The sequence below is a fragment of the Paroedura picta genome, chromosome 3 (genome assembly GCF_049243985.1).
Source record: "Paroedura picta isolate Pp20150507F chromosome 3, Ppicta_v3.0, whole genome shotgun sequence".
Classification (NCBI taxonomy): Eukaryota; Metazoa; Chordata; class Lepidosauria; order Squamata; family Gekkonidae; genus Paroedura; species Paroedura picta.
The window spans coordinates 68,898,992-68,925,078 of NC_135371.1; the positions used below are offsets into that span (position 1 = coordinate 68,898,992).

The 26,087-nt window shown below is 48.1% G+C and overlaps 1 protein-coding gene across 4 annotated transcripts in view; it reads right to left on the minus strand.

Moving 5' to 3' along the window:
- Positions 1-26,075, minus strand: part of SIMC1 (SUMO interacting motifs containing 1) — a 50,784-nt gene extending 24,709 nt beyond the window's left edge. For 2 of the 4 annotated variants that reach the window (XM_077326347.1, XM_077326349.1), the window contains exon 1: positions 18,028-18,284. In XM_077326347.1, the coding sequence (XP_077182462.1) occupies positions 18,028-18,156 (129 nt within the window). In that variant the 5' untranslated portion in view covers positions 18,157-18,284. Of the gene's footprint in view, positions 1-9,746; positions 9,881-18,027; positions 18,285-25,883 lie in introns of those variants that run through there. The other 2 variants (XM_077326350.1, XM_077326348.1) reach the window with 2 other exon arrangements.
- Positions 26,076-26,087: the final 12 nt, after the last annotated feature.

Consider the following 26,087-nt stretch of genomic DNA (forward strand, 5'->3'; position numbering starts at 1 on the left):
GACACAGGGCGGAGCGCCCACCCTCCTCAGTTCTCTGCCGCCGCTCTTCGGAACGAATCCGATAAACGCTAAGACTAAGCGGGGCAGGCGGGAGGGAATGTGTGCCTGCACACAAGACGTCAATGAACAACAGTTACCGTAAACGGTAAGCAACTCTGTTTTCATTTTCCGTCTTGTAGTGCAGTCCCACATTGGGAATTTCACGAACTAAATACCTGTGGAGGTGGGTGAGTCCTCTAAGAAAAAAGTGAATGCAGAAACGAAGTTCCAAACCGAGCCTCTGATCTTGCCAACAGATCAATGGCATAATGCCTGATGAAGGTGCTTTCATTAGACCACGTCGCTGCTCTGCAGATGTTACGAATAGGAACCTGCCTGAGGAATGCAGCAGAGGTGGCCTGAGATCTCAACGAATGCACCCACAGGTGTAGTGGGCATGGGAGTGCTGCAGCCTTCTATGAGGCACGAATCACGGACACCAGCCAACGAGAGAGGGTCTGGGAAGACGCCTTGCATCCCTTCTTAGGCCCCCAATAACAAACAAACAGGGACAACAACCTCCTAAAGTCCCTTGTCCTGTCCAAATAATAAAGAATCACATGTTTGATGTCTAAATTGTGTAGTTTTTGTTCTCCCGGTGACTGTGGGTTCGGGAAAACCGGAAGGGAAATCTCTTGTGAAAGATGAAACTGTGAGACTACCTTGGATAGAAACTGCCAATCTGGATGGAGGACAACCCTGGAGGGGAATACCTTCAGGAAGGGGGAATCTATCCTAAGCGAGGCTAGTTCACTGACTCTTCTCGCAGAGGTAATCCCGACTAAAAAAGCTACCTTCATGGATAGCAAAGCCAATGAAATGGACCCCATGGGTTCAAAGGGAGGACTCATCAAGGCCTGAAGGACCACCTCCAAAGACCATTGCGGGATTGGTGGTTGACGGGGGGGAAACAAATTCGTAAGACCACGGAGAAAACGTTTGGATAATTTGTGGGCAAATAATGAAGTGCCTTGTACTTCGGCGTGGTAAGAAGCCAACGCCGCCAAGTGAGTCCTGACCGAGGTGACTGCCAGGCCAGAGTTTGCTAATTCCCATAAGTACAACAGGACCTGTGGTAAGGGACAAGTAAATGGGCAAAGATGTCGTGATAGACACCAACGTTCAAATCTAGCCCACTTATTCGTGTAACTACGCCTAGTAGAGCTTTTCCAGGACTGCAACAACACCTCCCTCACGCTAGGCGGGAGGGGTTCGTTAGTGGTGTAATCCGCCATGCCGTGAGCTGAAGCCTGGATAAATCTGGGCATGGTTGGGAACTGGAAGTTAGGAGGGCAGGGTCCAATGGAAGTAAGATCCAAATGCCGTTGGCCATCAAATTCAGCTTGGTAAACCATGGCTGACGGGGCCAAAAAGGGGCAATCAATATCGCATCCGTATTGTCCACAGACATCTTCACCAACACCCTCGGGATAAGAGGCAGCGGGGGAAACGCGTAATGCTGAACCCCTGTCCATGTGATCTGGAACGCATCTCCTAGAGACTGCGGGTCTATCCTCCCTGGGGAGCAAAACTCGTGGGCCTTCGCAGAATGTGCCCTGGCAAAAAGGTCGATCTGGGGGACTCCCCATGGGGAAAATAAACGGCTCAGGACCAGGTCGTCTAGTGTCCAGTCGTATTCCTGAGAAAACACCCTGCTCAATCTGTCTGCCCTGGTATTCATGAAGCCCGCTATGTGTATCGCCCTCATGTCTGCCTGAATGTCGAAAAGAATCTGCCACACTCTCAGGGTCTTGGCACATAGGGCTAAGGACCCGGTGCCCCCTTGTTTGTTGATGTAGAATAGGGTCGCAGTATTGTCTGTGCAAAGGAGAATCCACTTGCTCCGGCATAAATCTGAAAAAGCAGTCAAGGCCAAAAACACAGCTCGAATTTCCAGTAAGTTAATGTGTAACGTACATTCCCAAGGGGACCAACGACCCTGAGTTGACAACTCTCCGCAGTATGCCCCCCAACCCTCTAAAGATGCATCAGTAGTAAGAACTAAGTCATGAGTCCAGGAGCCAAAGGGTACACCCCTCAACAGGTTATTTTCCGAGGACCACCAGTGAAGGGATCGGACAACTAACCTCGGAACCAAAAAGTGTTGGAACTGTGTCTTTTTTATTTATAATAATTTTATTGTTTATTATTATATAAAGCATTTACAGAGAAGTTGTAAAGAAAAAGCGACCAGTTGATATGGTTTGCCATCTCTTTTAACATAGATATTTAGTTCCCATCACATATTATTCCTAGTCTAGAAGTTTTTACCATTTTTCTTAGCCAAGTGATTGTTAATACATATGAGAGTATGATCTGTTATAGGAATACATTCTGTTATTATCTTAAATGATATTAGATCAGTCTCCTTCATAAATTGGCCCTGACCCAAGAATTACTACTGTCGTCTTGTTAATGCCTATAAAATATGGTTTGTCATCCTCTTTTAGCATACATATTAACATACATATTCAATTCCCATCGCATATTAATCCTGATCTAGGAGTTATTACCATCTTTCTTAACAAAGTAGTTGTTGATACATAGGAGGGTATAATCTATTATAAGGATATATTCTATTATTGTCTTAAATGATATAAAGTCAGTTCCCTTCATATATTGGACCTGTCCTAAAGGTTACTACTGCTATTTTTCTCACAGGAAGCCAGGAGAATACTCCATTGTTCAGCTCATCTTTCAGGTGGTCGCAGAAAATGAAATTGTGTTTTTTTCCATAGTAGAGTGTTTCTGATTGTCCTTCTGTCAGGGCCAAAGAAATCTCTTACTTGATTCTTGCTTGTAATCGCCTTTGAGGGGGCTCTGAATCCTTTGTCAATCTGGATCTCTTCCTCTGGTCACACAGAAATATCTCCTGATAGCTTCCTAGTTGCTGTCGCTTTTGAATAGACTCTTTTTATTTTGCTGATCCAAGTCATTTCCTGCTCTGAATAGACTTCCAGGTTTTCGGTACTTTCCTTCCGTGAGTCTGTTTTCCCAGGTTCTTTAAAGGTACTTTGGGTTTTTACATCTCTGGCACTCTCTCCCTCCAGTTGATTAACTTCCAGACATTGAAGTTTCACTTGATTTACTGTTAGCTGAGCTACGTCATCAGCTGGTCTCTCCGGACCTTGGGCTCCATCCAAAAGCTCCCCCTTAGTCCCACGAATTTCCTTTTCCAGCTTATTGACTGCTTTCAGTATCTCTGAGTTTCCTTTGCATAACAAATGGAAAAGCTTTGCCTTAGTTAATTCTTCCATAGTTCTAGGCAGTCACAAACTATAAACAGAAAGTCTCGTGAGGTCTCGCGGGAGCACGAGCGATCCCAAATTATCAGTTTGTCGATCTCCGTATCAAGTCAAATTCCCCCACTGAACTTTCACCAATAAATCTTCAAAGCACTCTCTTTGTTTGGTTAATGGGTATAATTAGCTGGGAGTCTCTCACTCGGCGAAAGAAGGAATTCGCTTGTGAATTGGTTGGGGGGGGGGGGAAGAGCTTGTGGGAGAAGAGAGAGAAAAGCCAGAAAGCTTTCAACTCTTACTGTTGCAGATTCCAGCTTCTGTCAGCTTCTGCTCCTGTCGATCTGGTAAATGATGGTCTGGGAAGAATATAAGGTCGGCTGGTCGTTTCAAGCTTGTAAAGTTGTTTGCGACAAAGATGCCATCGTGACCTTGAGCACAAGCCGCTATTAATCCAGGGAGGTCTTCCTATCTCCCCACGGATCTGTAGGACCCTCAGGATGCCGTTCCCGGTTCCTGGGGCGACCGGTGAGCAGATTTGCGTATCTGTTCAGGTCAGCCAGGTGCAGAAGCTCCTGACCCTCGGCATGGCTTAAGAGCTGAACAGAAGTCCAGCTTTCTTTATGGCGCCATCTTCAGTTCTCTTGGAACTGTGTCTTAATGGGTTAAAGACCCCTCATATGCCATCTGGCATAGGGGACCACAGCTGTCACTGAGGCCATAAGGCCAAGAGCCTGTTGAAATCTGTATGCAGGTTGTCATCGGTTCCGTCCAAAGGAACCCAGAATGGAAGACAAGGGCTGTATTCTATGGATTGGCAAGAAGGCAGTAGCATTAGACGAATTTAGGAATGCTCCTATGAACTCTACCTCCTGTGATGGAACAAGGCGGGACTTCTCTCTGTTCACTGCCAAACCCAGTCGGGCACAAACCAATAAGGTAAATCGGACCTGGTTCGTGAGCTTCGAAGCGTCAGGACCCACTAAAAGCCAATCATCCAGTTATGGAAATATTGTAATGCCTCTCAGCCTGAGAAAAGCGATTACTACTGCCATACACTTTGTGAAAACCCGCGGAGCAGTAGCTAATCCAAAAGGTAAAACGGTGTACTGATGGCAACGAAGGACGATAGCAGAGGCCATGGATCGGGCCGCAATATCTGCCGCATGCTTGCCTGAGTTGATACCCTGTTTGGAAGTTTTGATCGCCTCGGCTTGGATCATGCGGGCAAGGCTTCGCTGCTCTTCGGGAATCAGCTCGATATACTTCGAGAAACTCTCCCACAGGCAAAGCTGATAGGCGCCTATGATGGCCTGGTAATTGGCTATACGAAAACTGAGCGCCGAGGAAGAGTAGACCTCCCGTCCCAACGTATCCAAGCTGGCCAGGTTTGCGTTTCAACTGCATATCGTCTATAATGGAAGACGTGGCAGACGGATGGATGGAAAGATATTCCGAAGAATCAGGCTTCACCCTGTACAAGGATTCAATTTTTTTCGGTGCCGGTTGTACCGAAGGAGGTTTGTCCCAGATAGGGACCGTCAGATCTTCGAAACCCTGAATAATAGGCAGGGCAATATTCTACGGGGTATTAGAATAGAGTCTGCTCAGGATCTTGTCCTTGGGCCTTGCATCCGACGTCGAAACATCCAGGTCAAGGGCCTTGGCCATTCTTAGGAGCTGCTCTCCATACATTCTGTAGTCCTCAGTAGGCGAAGCTGAGGTAGGGTCTGCCAAGGCTTCATCGGGGGACGGATCCAACGCGGACTCTGGGCTGGTGGGAATTGGAACGGACTGGGGCCCAAACGAACCCGACGGAACAGCCGACATCATGGCCGAAGCGCTGTCAGGGAAGTCCAGAACAGGATCCTCCTCCTCGGCCAGAGGCCGGTCCCATTGGCCGACATATACCGGTGAATGTCCCACAGGGACCTGGGTCAACGGTCTCCATTGAGCCGGGGGAGCAGAGACTGATCGAGGCAGCGCAACCGAGGATCTATCGTCCTGCACATCCAAGGAATAGGATTGTGTTAAAGGCTCTCGCAACGGAGGCGTAGAGGACCGGCGAATGTAACCCATGGATCCCTGTTTCGGAACCGAAGGCTTGTCCTTATGCTTAGACTTTTTTGCCTTTTTAACAGGGGGATCAGCTGAGGCGCCCCATTCCGAAGGCGGTAAAGTCGGTGCCGAAGGTACGTTAGGAACCTCAGACGCCACTGGGGGTCTCTTAGGAGGTTTTGGGGAGCCTCTTGACGGCTCCATGGCAGAACGGACGGAGGAAGGTCTGGATCCAAGGACGGATGGCACCTTCGATGGGGCCAGAGATGGAGTCGGCTCAGACTGGGTCCGTACAGGAGGATCTGCCGACAGGGCCTTCTCCCAAAGCGCTGCCTTGAGCCTCGTAGCTCTGTCAGAGCGGGCCTTCGGAGTAAACTTCTGACAAATTGTACACGAAGGTACGGAGTGGCCCTCACCCAGACAAATAAGGCAACTGTCATGCTTCACAGCACACTGGCTGCACTTCTTAAAAATAGCCTTAGAAGCCATTCTGAAGAAAATCGCTGACGAAGAAGAAAAAGATGAGGAGACTAATCGCAGACGCAGTAAGAAAAAGATGAGACTAGCAAAGGACATCCGCAAAGGACGTCCACTAATTGCGGCGGCAAAAAGAGAACTGAGGAGGGTGGGCGCTCCGCCCCGTGTCCTCGTGATCGGTGCGCAGGAAACCTGGCGCACGCGTGGTAGCGGAGCGGAGTGCCTTCTTTGGAGACTTTTAGCTAGGGAAAGTTCCGAGCGGCAGGCCTGCGCAGTCCCCCAATGTGGGACTGCACTACAAGACGGAAAATGAACTCTCGTTTAGCCACTTTCACCGCCATCTCATACGCCCTCATAAGCGTGCGATAAGATGTTCTTGTAACCTCGTCACGAGTCTTCCACCACACTCGGTCCAGTCGTCTCACTTCCCTTTTCTTCTCCCGGAGTCCCCCAGTATGCCAGGGGGCCCGTTTGAATCAAGGGCAGAGAGGATGTTTAGGGGCGATCTCATCTATAGCAGCCATCAGGCAGAACTGCCAGTCCTCCACCAAGGCCTCTAGTGAGTCGCCAGGAGGCAACGTGTCCCGCAGAGCATTCCGGAATCCAATCGGATCCATAAGTCTCCGCGGGCAGGCAAAAATCCGCCCGCCGCCCAACTGGGGAGGGGGTGGTATCCTGAGCCGAGCCCGCAGGGCGTAGTGACCACGGCACAGCCAAGGCTGCATCCAGAACCACCTCTATCCCAGCACCAAAAATCAGATCGTGTGTGTGGCCGGCGTGATGGGTAGGGCCGTTAACAAATTGCGAGAGCCCCAGAGTTGCCGTGGAAGACACCAGGTCTCCGCCAAGTCCTGAGGACGGCGCGTCTGCATGAACATTGAAGTCACCCAGGATTAAAAGCCTGGGAAACTGCAGCGCCCAGGCGGCCGCCACCTCCAGCAGGCATCTGGCGGCGCGTTGGGTGGACGGTAAACTAGCCAGATAGCCAAGCTCTCAACCGCGCCCCATCCAATACCGACACACTCCACTCCCCCGATTTCCGGCCCTGGGAGAGCCCTGTAGGCGAAAGTCTCTCGGACCAGGATTGCCACCCCCCCCCCTCTTGTGGGTCCAAGATTGGTCGAGGACCAAGTAGCGTGGGGGTGCCAGATCTCTCAGGGCCACCAACTCTCTTTCCTTCACCCAGGTCTCGGTCAGGCATGCAAGGTCCGCCTTTGACTCCGCGAAGAAGTGCTGCAGAGCTGCAACCTTGTTCTTAATCAACCGTGCATTGCACAAGACCAATGTTGGACCCTTTTCTCCCCTAGCCTCCACCCTCACATCTCTGGGGATGGGACGGAGGTTAGAAGGGAATCGAGCGCACCCAGAGCGCCGGCCGTGACTCCACGGCCGGGCCCTAAACGGGACACGAGCGCTCCCAACCCTTCTCTTGTCCAACCTCGTCCCCCAGCCATAACGCCCTTGACCCATGATCGTTGGGATCCTGGCCCCAGTTTTGCCCCCCCCAGGGAACAAATCCCCATCCATAGCCCCACTCTCCGCTCCCCAAGAGAGGATCCTACTCTACTCCTAAGCTAGCTTCTCCTTCCCTAGCTGCACTCCACCCGCCCTAACCCACCCGGCCCACTCTAATCTAGTCCCTCTCAACCCCCCTCCCCTCACCCACCTACCCTAGCAACTAGTGAGGTGGGTTTAGCCACCCAGCAAGATCCCGCCTGAAACAGGGGTTCTCTCTGCCTGGTGGGTCAACCTCCCCAACTCAGCTGAGCCTAATTCTATCCCACATCCTCTCTCGGTGACGACCCCCCAATCACCCCCCTCCGCCCAGCACAGAACTGTTGCCAGAAGGCCAGTCAGAACAAGACAACAGAAATAAAAGGGAGTAAAAAAAGAGACAGGTTCAGTGCTATTTCTGTCGTGGCCACCAGATGGAGTTTAAGAGGCAAGAGCCAGAATTAATTCTGGGCGATATTCCGGTTGCCTCTAGGTGGCAGTCAGAGACCTGGTCTCAGCTCCCTCAGTCCCGTTCCAGCTCTTAAAGGAGAAGCAGCAAAGCTTCTCTGTCCTCCAGGCTACACTTCCACCGGTGAGGGCTCCTTGGTTGCCCCGCCGGTGTGAGTGGGTCAGAATGCCACCTCGGACCTCCCTCCCCTCGCCTGCTGGAACCTCCTGCAGGCTGCCTGGTTGTCTCCTGGCTCCTGCAACCAGCTCCGGGACTCCAGCCGCTCTCAGGCTGCTCTCCTCCGCTGCTGCCGCCATAGTTTATCACTGCGTCCGCGCAGGGGGGCCAAGTCAATTCTGAGGCCAGGTAGGGAGCAGGTCTTCTCACCAGTGGGCTTGTGGTTTCCTCACACCATTTTTTTTCTGCCCGTTCAGCCACAACGTTGTCGGGGCGCGCGCTGGGTGACTCTCAGGAATGGCGAAGAGTGTATGATCCACAGGAGGGGGGGAGCGAAGGTCTTCCACGGGGACCTCTATCCCAACAACCCCCGTCCCGGTTCGGCCCAACTTGCCCTGCGGCTCACGCTGGTCCCCTTCTCCCAGCCAAGGAGTTTTCTGCTGGGGAGGCCTCTGACGCGAGCCCTGTGTGGAGTTAAGCAAGCTAGGCTGCTGTGATCGTCCCTCTCGCTGCTGTTTTTGCCGCTGCTCTGCACTCTGTGCCCAGTCCGTTTTCACGGAAAAGAGGTGGGGGGAAGCATAAGCTAGTCCCCAACCCCCAGCCATTGCACGGGGGAGAGTGCCTTCCTGTTTTTTGGCACTCATAATTCTAGCCCCGGGCGGAGCCTTAAGCACTGGCGTCCGGTGCGGCCGCCATGTTTTCCAAATATTATGTTTATTATTATTAGATTTGTTTCCTGCCACTCCCAGTAAGCTCGTGGCGGGTTACAGTGTCCTAAAATCCCCATTAAAAGACAAAAAACATTACCAACATGACGAAGGTCGGCAAAGTTATCTTCAATGCTCTACTAAATCTATTTTCAATGGTCCCATACAATCTGTGCAGTTTCATAGACATGACTATGTATGCAAGGTATAACTTTCAGCAACCTCTCCCTATTTTCTGGTTGATATGGGTGACCATAATGAGGGCAGAAATGCAATGTATACATTTTTTAAATAAAATTTTAAAAATAATTAGACCAGGTACCTAAGTGTGCCTAAGAGACCGTCTCCCTGCCTATACCCCCAAAAGAGCATTACGCTCTGCCATCGCCAAGTAGCTAGCCCCAAAGAAGCACGTCGGTCCTCAACGAGGGCCAGAGCTTTTTCTGTCCTGGTCCCCACCTGGTGGAACGAGCTCCATGAAGAGATCAGGGCCCTATCTGAACTCCCAAAATTCTGCAGGGCCTGCAAAAAGGAGCTCCTCCACCAGGCATTTGCCTGAGGCCGACAACAGGTCCCCCCTCAGATATCCTCTCCATGGCCTGAACCAGTCTGTCCTCTTTAAGAGTCCTAGCTAAGTTCTGTTCCTGTTATATTGTTTAAGATCACTGAAATTGTGTTATGTAGATTATTGTTGTTGTTGTATTTGTTTATGTTATATATGAATTCGTTCCATGTATCCCCCATGTTGTATGTATGGAAACCGCCCTGAGCCATATGGAAGGGCGGTATAGAAATCAAATAAATAAATTGGTGTGTAGGCCTTCAGACAGCAAGAGAGTCAGTTCAAAACACTTACAGTTCCATGGCCATAACAAAGAAACTGAACAAGGGAGAGGCAATATCACTACAGAAAGGAGGAGGAGGGAGAGGCAATATCACTACAGGAAGGAGGAGGAGAGTTGGTTCTTACATAGGAATAAATATAGGAAACAACAGTGCAAATCTGGTAATGAGATCATGGCTTAAGCATGTGATCATGGCTTAATTTTACAACAAAATTGTCAATGAAACTATTCTGGGTGAGACAAAACAGAAATCCTATTGTACCTTAAAAACTAACAACATTTACTCCAGACAGACAGCTCATTTCTTCGGATACAACAGGAGAAAGAAATGCCTGAGTTTAATCATGGTTCCTACATACTGAATTTGAAGCCAAAGAGATCGTTTTCAACTGCCACTCCTTCAGGCCTTTTGCCCCTGGCACCCTCTCTCTTTTGGAACCTCCAGATATTTGAAAGCGTTCAAAATTAAAGGGCCAACAGAAGCCCATTTTGGTGGTGGTAGTGGTCATTTGCAGACAGACTTTGCCTTCTTAGCTGAATCTGTAAATGGGTTGCTTTTTGAGAGGAAATCAGGGAGGGTTCATGCTTCTTGCATTGTGCTACCTCATAAATTAAATTCTTTCAATCAGTATCCACTCATATCACGTGAAAGCTGCTGATCTGGATACAAAAGCTCCTACACTCTATTACCTAACATTTATGAATACCTTGTCAATGTATGTTAAGCTATTGTGATCCCTTATGCTTAGGGTTGCCAACCTCCAGATGGTACCTGGAGGTCTCCTGCTATTACCATTGATCTCCAAACAACCAATATCAGTTCCCATGGAGAAAAATGGCTACAACACTATACCCTACTGGTGTCTCTCCCTTCCCCAAACTCTGCTGTCCCAAAGCTTCACCCTCAAGATCTCCAGGTATTTCTCAACCCAGAGCTGGAACACTGACATTTCTCAACTAAAGTTCCTCCACAATCTTCTTTGTCCATGTTTATTTCCAAGCCTGGCACCTCACTTTGAGAAGCCAGATGATTGTGGGTCATCACATTGGCTCCAGTCTTAATGTTCCTGTTGGGGCAGCATTGACATTTCTAAGCCTGGAAATGTAAGCAGCCCCCCCCCCCCGTTGCAACTGGTTGAAAAATAGTATTAGGAGCTGTCATCAGACCCCCGTCAACATTCTCAATGAATACACTTGGCATTAGCAGCAAAAGCAGTTTATTAAAGTAGCAATATGAAGCTCATGGGGCCTCTTGTGGCGCAGGGTGGTAAGGCAGCAGAAATGCTGTCTGAAGCTGTCTGCCCATGAGGCTGGGAGTTCTATCCCAGCAGCCGGCTCAAGGTTGACTCAGCCTTCCATCCTCCCGAGGTCGGTAAAATGAGTACCCAGCTTGCTGGGGGGGGGTAAACGGTAATGATTGGGGAAGGCACTGGCAAACCACCCCATATTGAATCTGCCATGAAAACGCTAGAGGGCGTCACCCCAAGGGTCAGGCATGACCTGGTGCTTGCACAGGGGATACCTTTACAAAGCTCATGATAATTCTTGCTGAAACTAATCTGATAGGAAATACACTGATAAATACAACCCCAGAAATCCCACCTCCAACTCACAACACCACCAACTCACAAGCAGGATTTTCAAGTACCCAGCGGAGGAATACGAAATATTTGCTGATTGAGGATTCTGCCAATACGAATACTTTGCAGAACCAGAACCAGCCATAGCAAAGAATTTACCCCATTATAAATTTAAAAAATTGTTATATACAGAAGTGTGTATCTATATATTGACCTCTAATGAAGATCAATATGGTCAAAACGTGATAGGTCTTAACTTGTTGGCATTTGTAGTGTACTCTAATAATAAAGGTAAAGGTAAAGGTATCCCCTGTGCAAGCACCGAGTCATGTCTGACCCTTGGGGTGACGCCCTCTAGCGTTTTCATGGCAGACTCAGTACGGGGTGGTTTGCCAGTGCCTTCCCCAGTCATTACCGTTTACCCCCCAGCAAGCTGGGTACTCATTTTACCGACCTCGGAAGGATGGAAGGCTGAGTCAACCTTGAGCCGGCTGCTGGGATCGAACTCCCAGCCTCATGGGCAAAGCTTTCAGACAGCTGCCTTACCACTCTGCGCCGCAAGAGGCTCTTACTCTAATAATAAATTGTTTCTATTTCTCTAGATTTGGTTTTATCCCTAACCTTGGTGGCTCTCACGAGTTTCCCCTGTTCACAGGAAAAGTATGCAAACTAGTCTTGTGCCACAGGTGCACAGAGATCATTTCTACAAGGCTGGGTCAAGGCCAGCTCACTGATAACATCCAAGCTTCCCTTTTCCACAGTTCCATCCTCCCAAGAGAAAATTGGCAATTAGACTACACAAGCAAGTGAGCAATGCAAAGCAATAGAAACAGTTACAATCAGTTAACTTTCCCAGTCCCATTCTGCACTGGCAGATTACAATAGAATAACATCACCAAGTGATCATGACAGGAGGTTGGCAACCAGGTAGATCCTGACAATTTTCTCTCTGTAAAATATAGTTGGCAGTGTTTTGGTATTAAACATTGTGTATTTGTGTGCACTATGGAATGCAAATCTCAAACTACATTCAGCTGTCTACTATGAAACTGAAAAAGATTATGAAAAGTGACATGATGACTCACTGAGGATAGACTGACCACTATGGGAACACAGAGTTGGTTGGGCTTACAGCATGCAGGTCCCAATATGATTTACCTCTTTTACGTACAGATTCCCTTGCCCTAAGAGCAGCTGGAGCATAACCCACCTATATTCAGTGTAGTCAGGGTTGCATACCTCCCTCTGTATAATTAAATCAGTGTCCTCAGGGTTGTTTATATGTTCAATGCTTTGAGTAGAAATAAATAACTGGATAGAATGAGTCACATCTTAAAAACCATTACAACCAACAAATACACATCATTGAAACCACACACAAAATACCTAACAACTACAATTAAAACATTGGCCAGGAAGGAGGGATCACTGAGGAAATGGAGAAGAAGAAGAGTTGGTTCTTATATGCCACTTTTCCCTACCCAAAGGAGGCTCAAAGCGGCTTACAGTCGCCTTCCCTTTCCTCTCCCCACAACAGATACCCTGTGGGGTGGGTGAGGCTGAGAGAGCCCTGATATCACTGCTCGGTCAGAACAGTTTTATCAGTGCCATGGCGAGCCCAAGGTCACCCAGCTGGTTGCATGTGGGGGAGCCCAGAAGCGAACCTGGCATGCCAGATTAGAAGTCCGCACTCCTAACCACTACACCAAACTGGCTCTGGAAATGGAAGCAAAAAAGTCTTCACCTGTTAGTGGAAGACATCCACAGAATAGAACAGGTATACATTTCCCTCTGGAAATTGGAAGATAAGTCTTATTTTGGACTGTAGTTGACTGATTTAGTTTTTATTAGCAGTCTTAACTGAGATTTTAAATTGTGGTTTCTGTATTTTCATAATGATTGCTTTAGTTATATTGTAAGACAGCTTGTGATGGAGAATTGTTTACTTGCAGCCATGGAGTCTGCTTTCAAGTGAGTTGTCTCCTGTGTCTTACCAGATTTGCCCCAAGTCTTCCTGCCCTGTGGCTCTAGCTATTTACCATGGACTGCTTCCACACTGTTTTGCTTTGCCTGCATCCCAAAGTGGAGCATTGTTTGGGAGAGTCCCCACAACATCACTGTACAATTGTCTACCCTCCAGTCTCCCCTGCTTTACTGTGATCTCTCTCAACCCCACTTAGGTTTATATGACCTTGAAAGAAAAATGGAGTCAAACTGGATTCACCTATTATGAGGACAGGAAATAAGTGAGGATTTTTAAATCTCTCCACTGATATCAGCACTACTTTGTTCCTGCATTTCCCCTTTCCATTCTGTCCCACCAGTGTTTTTTCTCGCTATTTAAAAGTATCAGTAGTTACTATCGTTCCTCCTTCATAATCCGCTAAGGGCTAAGTGGGCGGGATCAGTCCGGGTGAGGGGCCAATCGGAAGGTGCAAAGTGGACGGACAGCCGTTTTGACCAGTCAGGTGACGGCCCAAACGGAAGGCACAAAGTGCCTTCCAATTGGGCCCTCAACAGCAATGGCCAGGGCAGCAGCGAAGGTTGCCTGCAACAACGGCAGCATGGCCCAGCACCACAGTACCTGGTGAGATGGGAGCCTGGTGGGGACGGCGGCAGCCGGGGATGGCTTCCCCTGGGGCCTTGAAGCAGGGCCACCGCATTGAAGATGTGGCGGCCCTGCTCGGACGCCCCCGGGGAAGTCGGCAGCCAGCCGGGGAGTGGCCCAAGCGGGGATGGCTTCCCCTGGGGCCTCCAAGGGGAAGCTGGGAGACAGGCGGGGAGGAGGCCGGCCAGGGATGCCTTCCAGCAGGGCTGCCACATTGCGCACGGAACGGCCCTCCTGGGAGGCCCCCGGGGAAGCCAAGAGCCAGGCGGGGGCAGGTAGGGATGGCTTCCCCTCGGCCCTCCAAGCAGCGAGGCCCCCAGGGACGCAGGGAGATCGGGGGGACGGCGCCCACCCCCGGGGGGGCCCTTCAAAGCCTATCCTTAAGCTTTGATCTAGTAGTGTAATAACTCTTCACTGCTATAGCTACTATCAATTTTTTAAGCTAGCAAAAAGCCTTCTAGTGATGCAGAAGCAGGGGGGTGGGCATGAGGATATCAAAGAGAAAGGAAAATATCTCTGTGTGGATGCCCTTATTCAGTGGTTCTCAACTTGGGGGTCGGGACTCCTTTGGGGGTCAAATGACCCTTTCACAGGGGTCGCAGCAGGGCAAGAAACTTGGCTGGAAGGGCGCCATCCATACAACAGTCTTGTGAGGTAGATCGAGATGGAGTGTTCATCTGTCTGCAACAGCAGAAAAGAGCGAGATTGGCATGGTGGGACAAGAGGCAGAACTGAACTGAGAAACCCCAGGAAAAAAAATTTATAAACAATCACGAACAATGGATCTTCACACCATTGGTCAGTTTTGGTTTAATTTCTGTGAAAGAACTCTTGCATAATGTTGGGTGTCACCACAACATGAGGAACTGTGGGTCGCAGCATTAGGACCAATGCTCTTATTGCTACCTCTGGAATTTGCAGCAATAATGAAAGCATAGTGGGATGAAGCCTAGGCTTCCTTGACTGTAGTCCAGCATTCTAACAGTTACATCTAGTTTCTAGTATTAAATCTGTTCTGTTCAGATGTCCAAGACAAACTACAGCATCTCCAGGGTCTTTTGAAGATGTCTTCTCCCCAATATCTTGGCTAAATTGGATTAGAAGAACATTTTGTCATTCCAGATTAATCCTCGGAACAAAATCCCCCCCCCACCTCAAAAATCAGTAGTTGCCAACATCCATTGAAATATCACTGGAAATTACTACTATCGGGAGTGGGTCCTTTGATTAAAATATTTGGTTCTGTCAGCTTCTGATCTCTAGCCATGTGATTGCTCAGCCCAAAGCATTCATGAAGCAGCCCTTATGCTTTTTGAAGTAACACTTGCTTATAAACTTGCTATTCTTCCCATGACCTTCCATGATGTAGAGGCACACAATGGCAAACCACCTCTGAACATCCTTGCTTGGCCACCAGACAATCCTTGGCTCTCCTGGCTACACTACACATGCCATACAATAAATAATCTATGCTATGCCCCCTCCCCAACATAAAAACACAAGCATCTCTCATTAGAGAACAGAGACCAAATTTAGATTTTGTTTTTCTTATTTAGTAATTATACTGTATTACTGAGCGACAGGCTGGACATTTTATACTTTAGGCAGAAGTAAACCCAAGTATAAATAAAGTAAACCCAATTTTGCCATCAAGCCTCCCAGAAGCATCTTCTCCCAGCTTACCAAGTTCACCTCCCTCCCTCCTGGTCTTGCTCTGTGACAGAGTCACACAACCCACTTTTGGGTCCTGCTCCACAGTACCATTGGGTTAATGTTCACTTAGGAACTTGACCAAAAGGACAAAGTCATTAAAGTAGGGGAGATAAACTTAGCAGATCAATGCATGCATATTTACTTAAATGGTTACATTTATAAATATACATAGTGTACAAACAAAGCCTCTTGTGGTGCAGAGTGGTAAGGCAGCCGTCTGAAAGCTTTGCCCATGAGGCTGGGAGTTCAACCCCAGCAGCCGGCTCAAGGTTGACTCAGCTTTCCATCCTTCCGAGGTCAGTAAAATGAGTACCCAGCTTGCTGGGGGGTAAACGGTAATGACTGGAGAAGACACTGGCAAGCCACCCCATATTGAATGTGCCATGAAAACGCTAGAGAGCGTCATCCCAAGGGTCAGACATGACTCGGTGCTTGCACAGGGGATACCTTTACCTTTACAAACAAAGCAATACTGCATTCAGAAAAAGAAAAATATTTTCCTAGCTTGATATACTTGACCTTTGATTAGGCAAGTATTTATTGCTTGCTTAGGGAGAAGACTGTCTACTCAAGTAGCACGTTTTAGATTAGAAATCTAGGGCTCTCTCTAAGCTCTGGGCAGAAAGGTACAGGATAGAATTGAGCACCCTTTGGCCCCACAGCTACAACTTGAGCATCAAGCACAAGCCTCCTAACACCAACTTTAGAGGTATTTAGATGAAATAGGCTTAGCTGTGAAAGTGATGCTAAGGCACAAGGTGAGGTGAACAACAGATCAGAGAAGCTCTGATCAGTTGTCTCATTGACAGTGTAAGGAAGGGCAAGCTCTGGGATTATCAGAAAGGAAAGACAGTAAGAAAAAGCCCACAGACACAGTCAGCTCAGGCACAAAGGATTACTTGAAAAAATTCATTTAGTATATTCTCAGTATGAGCCTCTTGTGGCGCAGAGTGGTAAGGCAGCGATATGCTGTCTGGAACTGTCTGCCCATGAGGTTGGGAGTTCGATCCCAGCAGCCGGCTCAAGGTTGACTCAGCCTTCCATCCTTCCGAGGTCGGTAAAATGAGTACCCAGCTTGCTGGGGGGTAAATGGTAATGACTGGGGAAGGCACTGGCAAACCACCCCGTATTGAGTCTGCCATGAAAACGCTAGAGGGCGTCACCCCAAGGGTCAGACATGACTCGGTGCTTGCACAGGGGATACCTTTACCTTTACCTTTATATTCTCAGTGCTCCAATACACAAAAGAATACATTACTAGAAGGAAAAACAAAACAAAACTAGAAGAACCCCCCAAAGAACATGAGAAAACTTCCATCAAGAGATGGTAGCTTCTGTTGGAGATGCCAAGCAAATGATAACTTTTGGAGTACATTCTCCGCTGTCCACATAAAATGGCTGTAAAGAAAATATTAGTACCATAGTTGTTCCTGACATTTTTTGACAAATAAAGGCTTCCACAGTAGTTTTGTTCCCTCTAGGATCCAGTCTAGTGAACTCATTCTGTTGTCAAGACCAGCACTATGATGTCATACTACTCTGCACATTTTGTTGTCGTTCATACAGAAACTACTATTCAACCCTAGGGCAGCCATTTCTACTTGGGGCATTCCTCCATCTCCAGCATCCTTCCACTGTGTCCCATCTATTCTATTTCAAACTCTGCTCCTGCAGGAAGCCCAGTCCCCTTATTTTTAGTTTTTGCATTGAAGCCCTTTTGGTACCCCTGCACTGAAACACTAAATCATTCTCTTTCTATCACTTTGCTTCCATGGTTGCCAACGGTGGCCACTAGTTTCATTTCCCCTTGTCTGCACTGGCACTGTCCTGAAGCAATTCCAGTTTTGGACAAGGGCTGCACAGAAGAGCAACTGTTGTCCGCAAGGGGAAAGGTAGTGTGGGCATGTTGGAGAGCCAGGTTTGAGTCCCCACCCTGTGTGTCACCAAGCTCTCTGGTAGCCTTGGGCCTGTCATACACACACGCCACCCCCGCAGGATGGCAGAGGGAAACAAGTGGCAGGAAGGCAGGAGGATGACCAGCTCCACTATCAGGAAATGGCAGCAGTGTTCAAAGGAGGCACAGTTTTGGAGTGAGAGATCCCAGCCCAAGAACAGTCAGGTCAGATTTCCCCACGTTTGTAGGGAATGAGAGGCCTTGCTGTAGATAGGGTAGCTCCTGCTGGCGGGACAGAGACTCCGCTATGGGCATTTTCGTCCCCAGATTCCCCGTCAGAACAGCCTTCCCTGCCGCCTAGGAAGGCCGAGCCCGGGCCCTCAGACCTTCCCCGGGAGACGCTTCAGCGGCGCGTGAGAGCCTCAGCCCTGAGCTCTACACGAGAGGGCTTCCCCGCCTCCTGGAGCCGAGCCAGCCCGGTTAAGGAGGCCCGCAGGCGCGCCCAAAGCCGGCATCGCCCCGAGACTGAACTCGCCCGCGCCTTCCCGGCACCGCGGAAGCGCCACCCGCCCGCCCGCGGAGGAGACACGCGGTGGGGGGGGGGGAAGACTCCCGACCCCCGGGACCGCGCGACGCCCGCCCGAGCCGGCCGCCGAGCCCCCCCAGCAGCTCAAGGTGGGGAGCGAGTCAGAGAGCGGAAGCGCCTCCATCTTGGTCCCTGGCAGGGTCCGCTGGAGAGGGGACTTACCGAGGGTGCCGGCAGACAGCGCCGCCTCCGCTTTCTTTTCAGCTGGCGCCAGCGGCGAGCCCGGGGATATCCTCCCGAGCCTTCGCCGTCGGAGCTGGACCCCGTCAGGAGGATGATGCCCTCGGCCATGGCGCCGCTCCCCGGAGGGGAATGGAAGGGTCGGGACGGAACGGAACCGAACCTTGGCCGCCGAACGGTCGGCCCGCTTCGGCTTCTAGCGGCCGCTCTTCGCCCTGCCCAAGTCCCCCCCTTGCGAGAAGGCGGCGCTTCAGCGGAGAACTCGAGAGCGCCAACCCCCCCCCCCCCCCCGCCGCCAGCCGTCGAAGCCGGGCCTCCTTCGGTTTGGGACTATTGGCTGGATTGCCGCTCGGGTGGGGCCAGCTGCGCTTCAGGGCTCTGGACTAGTCGCCAGCCACCCCGGCCACCCTCCGGGTGTAGCGCGGACGCCGCTTTCCTGCGTTCAAGTCCGTGGCCGGGCGAGGAACGCTGCTGCCTGCGGGCAGACAAACTTCTAGTCAAAGCGGGAAGAGTTATTGCAGAGCTCCCATCCCAACATGAGGTGCCCTTACACTGTAGAGCACAAGTGAAAACGAGGTCCAATCCCTAAAAGCTCTAAACGAGGCTGCGTTAAGGAGTCCCAAAATGAGACAAACACCCTTCCCTTCCTCTCCCCACAACAGACACCCTGTGAGGTAGGTGGGGCTCACAGAGAAACTGCTTTGCAAAAACAGCCCTAAGAGAACTTGGTCACCCAGGCAATCCCATCTGTTGTAGATGGACTGGCAAAGGAGAACAAGCTGGTGTACACAAGCATGTATGGAACAAGGACTTTTCGTAGACAACTATCTCCACACCCTGGAGAGTACCAACTCTGCACAAGAATTTTAATTCAGCAGCTTCTTGCTGGAGCCTACCTTTGAAATTTTTCCACTGAAGACTTGTATTGCCAATTTTAAAAGTACCATCTTAAGCAGAGTTACACCTTTTAAGACCAATTAAGTTAGAAAAGTGTGTTTAGGATGGCACTGTCACCTTAAGGTCTAGAAAAATAAACAATTTAACCCTTTTTGTAGTTAACTCAAGTCTAAGCCCATAAAAGTTTGCAGGCTCAAACAACAATAACTGCATACAATTGCATTGTAAAACACTACCCCACTCATTTTGAATACTTCAATTTCCATGCCTAATGTATCCTATCTAGTGCCTAGAGGTAATCCAGTCTGACCAACATAAACTGCAGAAAGTCACAGCTAGCACAGCTATAATATGTATATTTTATGTATACATATTAATATGTATATTATAGAGCAGGGGTAGTCAAACTGCGGCCCTCCAGATGTCCATGGACTACAATTCCCAGGAACCCCCTGCCAGCGTTTGCTGGCAGGGGGCTCCTGGGAATTGTAGTCCATGGACATCTGGAGGGCCGCAGATTGACTACCCCTGTTATAGAGGTTGTGTGGGTGAATGTGAACTAGGATTGTTGGCAGTTTAGCTCAACATAGCTACATTCTTACACTGGGTCATTTTTTTAAAAAAACAGGATGCTTGGGATTCCTGTGGGTCTTTCAGATATAATGACTCTTATTTTGACTATAGCAGACTAAGTTTGCCTCCTGGAATGTCTTTATTGAAGGTACTGATTTTAGTCAAATGAAGTGGAAATCCAGAACCTCATGAAGAAACTTACACAGATACAGATGAATGTCTTAATTTTTTTTCCTGTGCAGACTACTGGACATATCTAATGAGCTCAAGGTGAAAAATCCATTTCAGTCTACTTACTGCAATTTATATTCAAATGGGTAGCTGTTAGAATCCAGTAGCACCTTTAAGACCAACAAAGATTTATTCAGGGCGTGATCTTTTGACTGCAAGCACTCTTCGTCAGATTATGATCTTCTTACATGACAGGGAATATATAGCAAAAATCAATTCTGTTACATCAGTAGACTGTGTACTGATGCTTGCACTCGAAAGCTTCAGGGCTCTGAATAAATCTTTGTTGGTCTTAAAGGTGCTACTGGATTTTATATTGCAGTTTATATCACTGTTAGTTAGCCAGTGCCACAGAGCTCTTTAATACGTAAGTACTGAAAACTTTCTAAAAAACATTTCTTACTCATTTACAAGAATGCTGAGATACAAGATCAAAATCACTAGAGACAGTCAGCCCAGTTAATATCAGTGGCTACTAGCCATAGTGAGTGAGGGGAACCTCTTTGCGTTCTACCTAAGTTCACAATCATTTTGTTCCTCCTCTTTTCCCAACAGTCATTAATTTGGGGGCTGGTTCGTTCTTCATGTTTGTCAGGCTATACCATGGGGCTCCAGAATTTACAAGCTTACAGATCCCTTTGGCATTTTGAGAGCACCACTCCAAAATGGCTGCCACGGGAGACAGAACTGTTGAAAGCAGCTCATTAGGTGGCTTTGAATTTTTTTTGCATGTAGATATGCTGATGACTCTGACTGCATATCAATCATGGCTGATCTATGATCATGCCAAATGAAGGTAAGCTGTCTACTTTCCTGCTCAGACTTTGCCAGTAGAATGGCATCATTTGCTACCACAGTCCCTGCTGCATGTGCCCCACTGAGTTGTGTCTCTTTGCATAGAAGCTGCGAGAAAGAGCAGAGGTGATCTGACCACTTCCTTTTCTTCTCTGCCATCTCAGTTTCCTCTCTGCTCTTTCAGAACAGCAATGCTTCCTGCATCCCTGCAGCCACCTTCCCCCTCTTATGTATTCACTTCTGCAGACTGCAATGACATGAAGCAACAAATAACAGGAGAAAAACAGATAATATGCCTGCAGGGAGGAAACATGCAAAGATAAGTGGGCATTTCAAACTTCGAAAATCCCAGATGAGAAAGCAATTTATGGAAACAGCAGTGGCATGTCAGAACAGATCCATATCAAAAGGCATAACGTGTAAAGCCATCCTAAAATGCATGTTTATGTATACCAGGAAAATTTTCCAAAGCTAGTTTACTGTGCATGTGTGAAATTTTCATGCTACAGGAAAAAGCACAAATCGCTTGTTCAGAGAATATGGTGTCAATAGAAATTCAAGTATAAACAGCTCTTTTAAATAAGTCTGCCTGAACTTTGCAGAACAATATGAAAAGTTAACAAAAAATAAATAAAAACCTCAAACTGGAGAGGTGCCAACAAGAAAAACAAGGGCTGATAGCGATTTCCTGAGGTCACTCTGCAACACAGCCAAGCATTTGTAAAACAAGGATGGGTAAAGCAGACTGCAGGAAGAAGGCAGCAGGGAGACAAGATGGACAGAAGCAAAGTAGTGGAGGTAAGCAGGGGAAGGGAAGGAAGGAAGGGGTGGTCTGTTATATGAATAACTCATGATGGAAGGAAGTTGGCCCGTTATATGAACTCATGATGGAAGGAAGCTGGACATCAGAACAGCTTTTTATTGTGATCTCAGCATGAGGGCAAGTTATAGTTAAGCAACAACAAGACTGAGAATCCCCCCAGAAAACCCCAACATATATACATGCAGCAGACAATAGATCTTCCTGTCAGTGTGCATGATTGGTTCGAGGTTTAAACTGATTGGGTCCAGTAGATGGGATCTAGCAGTGCATTGGTCAATAACATGTCTGCTTGGATCCTGCTTGGGCCTCAAGCTCTGTCCCTGGCAGATCCACAAACAAGTGAGGCAGTGGGGAGATGAGCTGATGTAGTGAGGCTGTCAAGGCAAGGGGGGGGGGAGAGCAGCAAATGCAGGGTTAGGGGAAGAAGCAACCAGTGGCATGCAACTGCGGCCAGTGCACGAGACTTCTAGAGAGCAGTCCTAAGCAGGTCTATTCAGAATCCTAGTTTTACTTCCAGGACTGTTGCCGCTCCCTCCCCAATAGACCTGACTCAGCCATATTGGTCTGAAGCAACAGGACAGTTTGAGCCAGTGGCACCTTTAAGACCAACCAAGTTTAATTCTGAGTATAGGCTTTTGTGTGCATACACACTTCATCAGATACAATGAAACAGATTTCCTCAAGCATTACATAAGGATGTGGGGAGAGGGGTTAGTTTAGCGATCCCCAACCTGTGGGCCACGGACCACATGTGGTCCTTCAACTAATTGGAGGTGGGCCCCGAAGGACGCCTCCCCCCCCCCGGCCCTTTACTTCATCCCCCCAGCCCTTTACAACACACTTCGTGTGTCATTGTCTCCCATCACTCCCAGATGGGACTATCTCGTTGCAGAGAAACAAGCTCAGGGTTCCCATTGATTTGTCATTGTCATGAGTTAAAATTTCCATGAAAATAAAATGTTCCTTATGTTCATTGTTGTGGCGTGTCTGTATCTTATTTTGAAGGGATGTTTAAACATTACCATAGCGATCAGAGAGTTAGGGCAGTGGTTGAGAGTAGAGGAGTAAACTACCCCCCCACCAGGCCTCAGTAAAAGGCGTTGAGTGGTCTCCGGTGAGTGGTCCCCAGCGTTGAGTGGTCCCCGGTGATAAAAAGGTTGGAGATCACTGGGTTAGTTGACAGGGAGGAATAATTAGAATCAAGATGCATAAATACAGCTGAGACTGGAATAATACAGTTGGTAAGGTTTGTGGGAGCCTCCTGTGGCGCAGAGTGATAAGGCAGCAGACATGCAGTCTGAAGCTCTGCCCATGAGGCTGGGAGTTCAATCCCAGCAGCCAGCTAAAGGTTGACTCAGCCTTCCATCCTTCCGAGGTCGGTAAAATGAGTATCCAGCTTGTTGGGGGGTAAATGGTAATGACTGGGGAAGATACTGGCAAACCACCCCGTATTGAGTCTGCCATGAAAACGCTAGAGGGTGTCACCCCAAGGGTCAGACATGACTGTGCGTGCTTTACCTTTAATGTCTGTGAACAGCAGCAAATAGCGTACAGGTAATAAACAACAGATGTGAGAACTTGAGTCCAGGGACACCTTTAAGACCAATGAAGTTCAATTCTAGGTATAAGAACAAATTTAGAGTCCAGTGACACCTTCAATATCAACAAAGTTTTATTCATAGTATAAGCTCTCATGTGCACACACACTTCCTCAGATACAATATAATGGAGTAAGTGATTTATAACTGAGTGACTTACATGTGTAGTGAGATAAGTACCCAATATTTCCGTTAAAGCCCTGGTGCTCCCATTGTCCTGAGTGTTTGTAATTCAGCAATCTCCCATTCCAGTTTGTTTTAGAAATTCTGTTAAACACATCTCTGATGACTTTCCACTTCTATTGGATAATGTCAGTTGTCATGTGCTATGCCAATTTCTCCAGCTCCTTCCTAGAGGAAGGATGATTAATGGTACTTGTGCCAGGGAATCTAACTGAATTGAAGTTCTCATTTGAATTTGCTGTTTGCTCAAATTGTTATCTGTATGTGAAATGTGCAAGGCCATCTTGCACTGTGGTATCCTTAACAACATTCCAGAATGCTGATGTATTGCCTATTGGTTTGGTCTTTGAAGTGTATCCTGTTTAATGTGCTAATTGCCCTCTTGAAAGAACTGCTTGGAAGTTGTAAATACTGCCCTCAGGCAAGAGAGCCAGTTTGTCTGTTTACCCATGAAAAGAGAAAGCCTCTTTATGGCTTGTCCATGACTGGACAGTGTAACTAAACCTTCAAAATGTCTTTTCTTTTTCATTCTCTTAGGTAAGGGATTATTGCTTGTACTCCTGTCATTATGTATCAGTTGTTAACCTTTTTATTAGGATTGGAATCCTTTGTTGTAGTCTTGTATTAATCCTAGGAATGCCAGCTGCTCACTTGCTTTGAAACTAAGATATAGAATAATTATAGAATAATAGTTGGAATTGACATCATGGGTCATCTAGTTCAGTGGTTCCCAACCCCTGGTCCATGGACTGGTACCGGTCCATGAATCAGTCGGTACCGGGCTGCAGCTCCTCCTTATTTTCCTCCCTGGCCGCTGCCTCCAGGGCTGCCCTGCCACTCTGCCGCTGGCTCACCTTTGATGCTCTCAGTGGCTCCCCCTCAGTGTTGCACTGCACAGCTGCTGATGGCAGCGCCCCCCCAGTGGGCACCAGTGGGAAGTCAGGGGCGCCGGTGGGAAAGCAAGTGGAGCAGGGGCTCAGGCGGTGACGTCCCTTGGCAAAAAACTACCCCCCCCTGCCATAGTCTCTGCCATACTTCCCAAGGCCTGTTATGCCTCATGGGCCATTGCTTTACAAAATGTGAGAATGCTTTGATGCCAGATTGCTCTGGCCATAATCATCTGCATAAGTGGCATGAAGTAACTTATGTAATTCTGATGTGTTCTCTGGTCAATTGACCCTGCTCCTAGGTGGGGCTTACCAAGGTTTAAAAAAATAGTGTAACAGCTTTGCTCTTTGTCTTTGACATAACTCCTGCTCGTGTTCAACTCACCTAAGCTCTCGTATGGATTTGTAATAAATGCTAAAATCATGTAGAATATGGTTGGGAACCATAGCTGTGTACACACCCACCTGGCGCACTTCCCCTTCCCACCCTCTACAAGGCCTTTGGCTATTTTGGGAGGAGAGTTGACATGGCCATATATGGTCATATCACCTGATAAATGTTTAACAAATTTAAAAACATATTAAAAATTAATTCCCACTCATTCAGGAAACCCTTCCAGGGCCATCAAGAAACCCTAGGGTTCAGCGGCATTGTCCCATGCAGGCACACATGAGGTTCTATAATGTATTTGAAGAAGTGTGCATCTACACATGCTAAGTCTCTCAGTTCTTGCTTATATTCAGAACTGAACTTGGCTTGTCTTGAAGGTGCCACTGGACCCAAACTCACATCTGTCTGTTTAGTGTTTGTATACTAATTTGCTGCCATTAATGACTGTTTTAATCCAATCTCAGCTATAGTCACCCAGTTATTTAAGCATCTTGACTTGAACTAGTCCCTCATGGCAACTACTCCCCCCTATATAGACCCAGATGGGTAGCTGCAATGGCACCTTTAAGACCAACAACATTTTATTCATTGAATAAGCTTTTGTGCACAAGCATTCTTCTGCAAATAATTTGCAGTTCAGATATCTGCAGAAGTGCATTTACATGTGAAAGCTTACACCTTGAATAAAACTTTGTGGGGCTTAAAGGTGTCACTGGACTCAAACGTTGTTCCTCTCACCTATATGTAAGTCTTGACAAAAACAGCTGTGTATCTGAGTGCCACTGGACTCAAACTTACCAGGACTATTTAGAATTGTGCTGCTGGAGCAGAGAGTGAGCAGAACTGGCTTGCAGCTGCCAGCCTTCCATCCCAAGCCAGCACAACAAGCAAATATGCCCTTCAAGCAGAATACATGGTGAGCAGGGCTGAAAGCACATCTGGCAGCAGCTGGCTGTCAGTTCTTTTTGTCGAGGACACCAGGAGGAAGCAACCGGGAATTTCCCTGTCCCAACAAATTGCTGTGTGTCCTCTCTTTGCCCTCTAATTAAAAAGTATTAAAACTATGCAGTCACTCCTAGTGGCTTTTTTGTTTGTTTCTTGCTAGGTTCAATCAAGTCACTTCCAACTCATGGTGACCTACTGGTGTGGCTTCTCATTTTTACTAGTCCAGAAGCATAAAGGAATGGAGTCCCATTCACAGTTAGTGAACAAAAGCTATGAATATCTTTATCTCCTATCCTAGAAGTGAAATAATCACATTCAAATATGATGGTATAGTTCTCTCCCCCCCATCCCTGTGCACTATCTGTAGTTATTTAAGTGCACACTTCTATATAATGCCCCAGCTGCAGAACGGTACAAGCTATTACCATGCTGGTTTGAGAGGATGCACAATACTACAAAGCCCGACAACTTCTCCTCCTGTAAGTCGCATTTAGAAACAAAAAACCCAAACTCACCCTCCGTTTCGACGTTCAACCTCGCTGCCGTTTTCTTTCTTCCCACACTCTCAGCAACAGCCGAGGGGGCAACAGGACTGTCCTGTAAACCCGATCACTTTAAGGGCCTTTAAACGCGCCTGCTTGATGTTTTCACCGCTCCCGCCCGGAGAGGAGAGAGACTGCTACTTGGAGGAGAGCCGGTAGGGCGTGTCCAGAGACGTT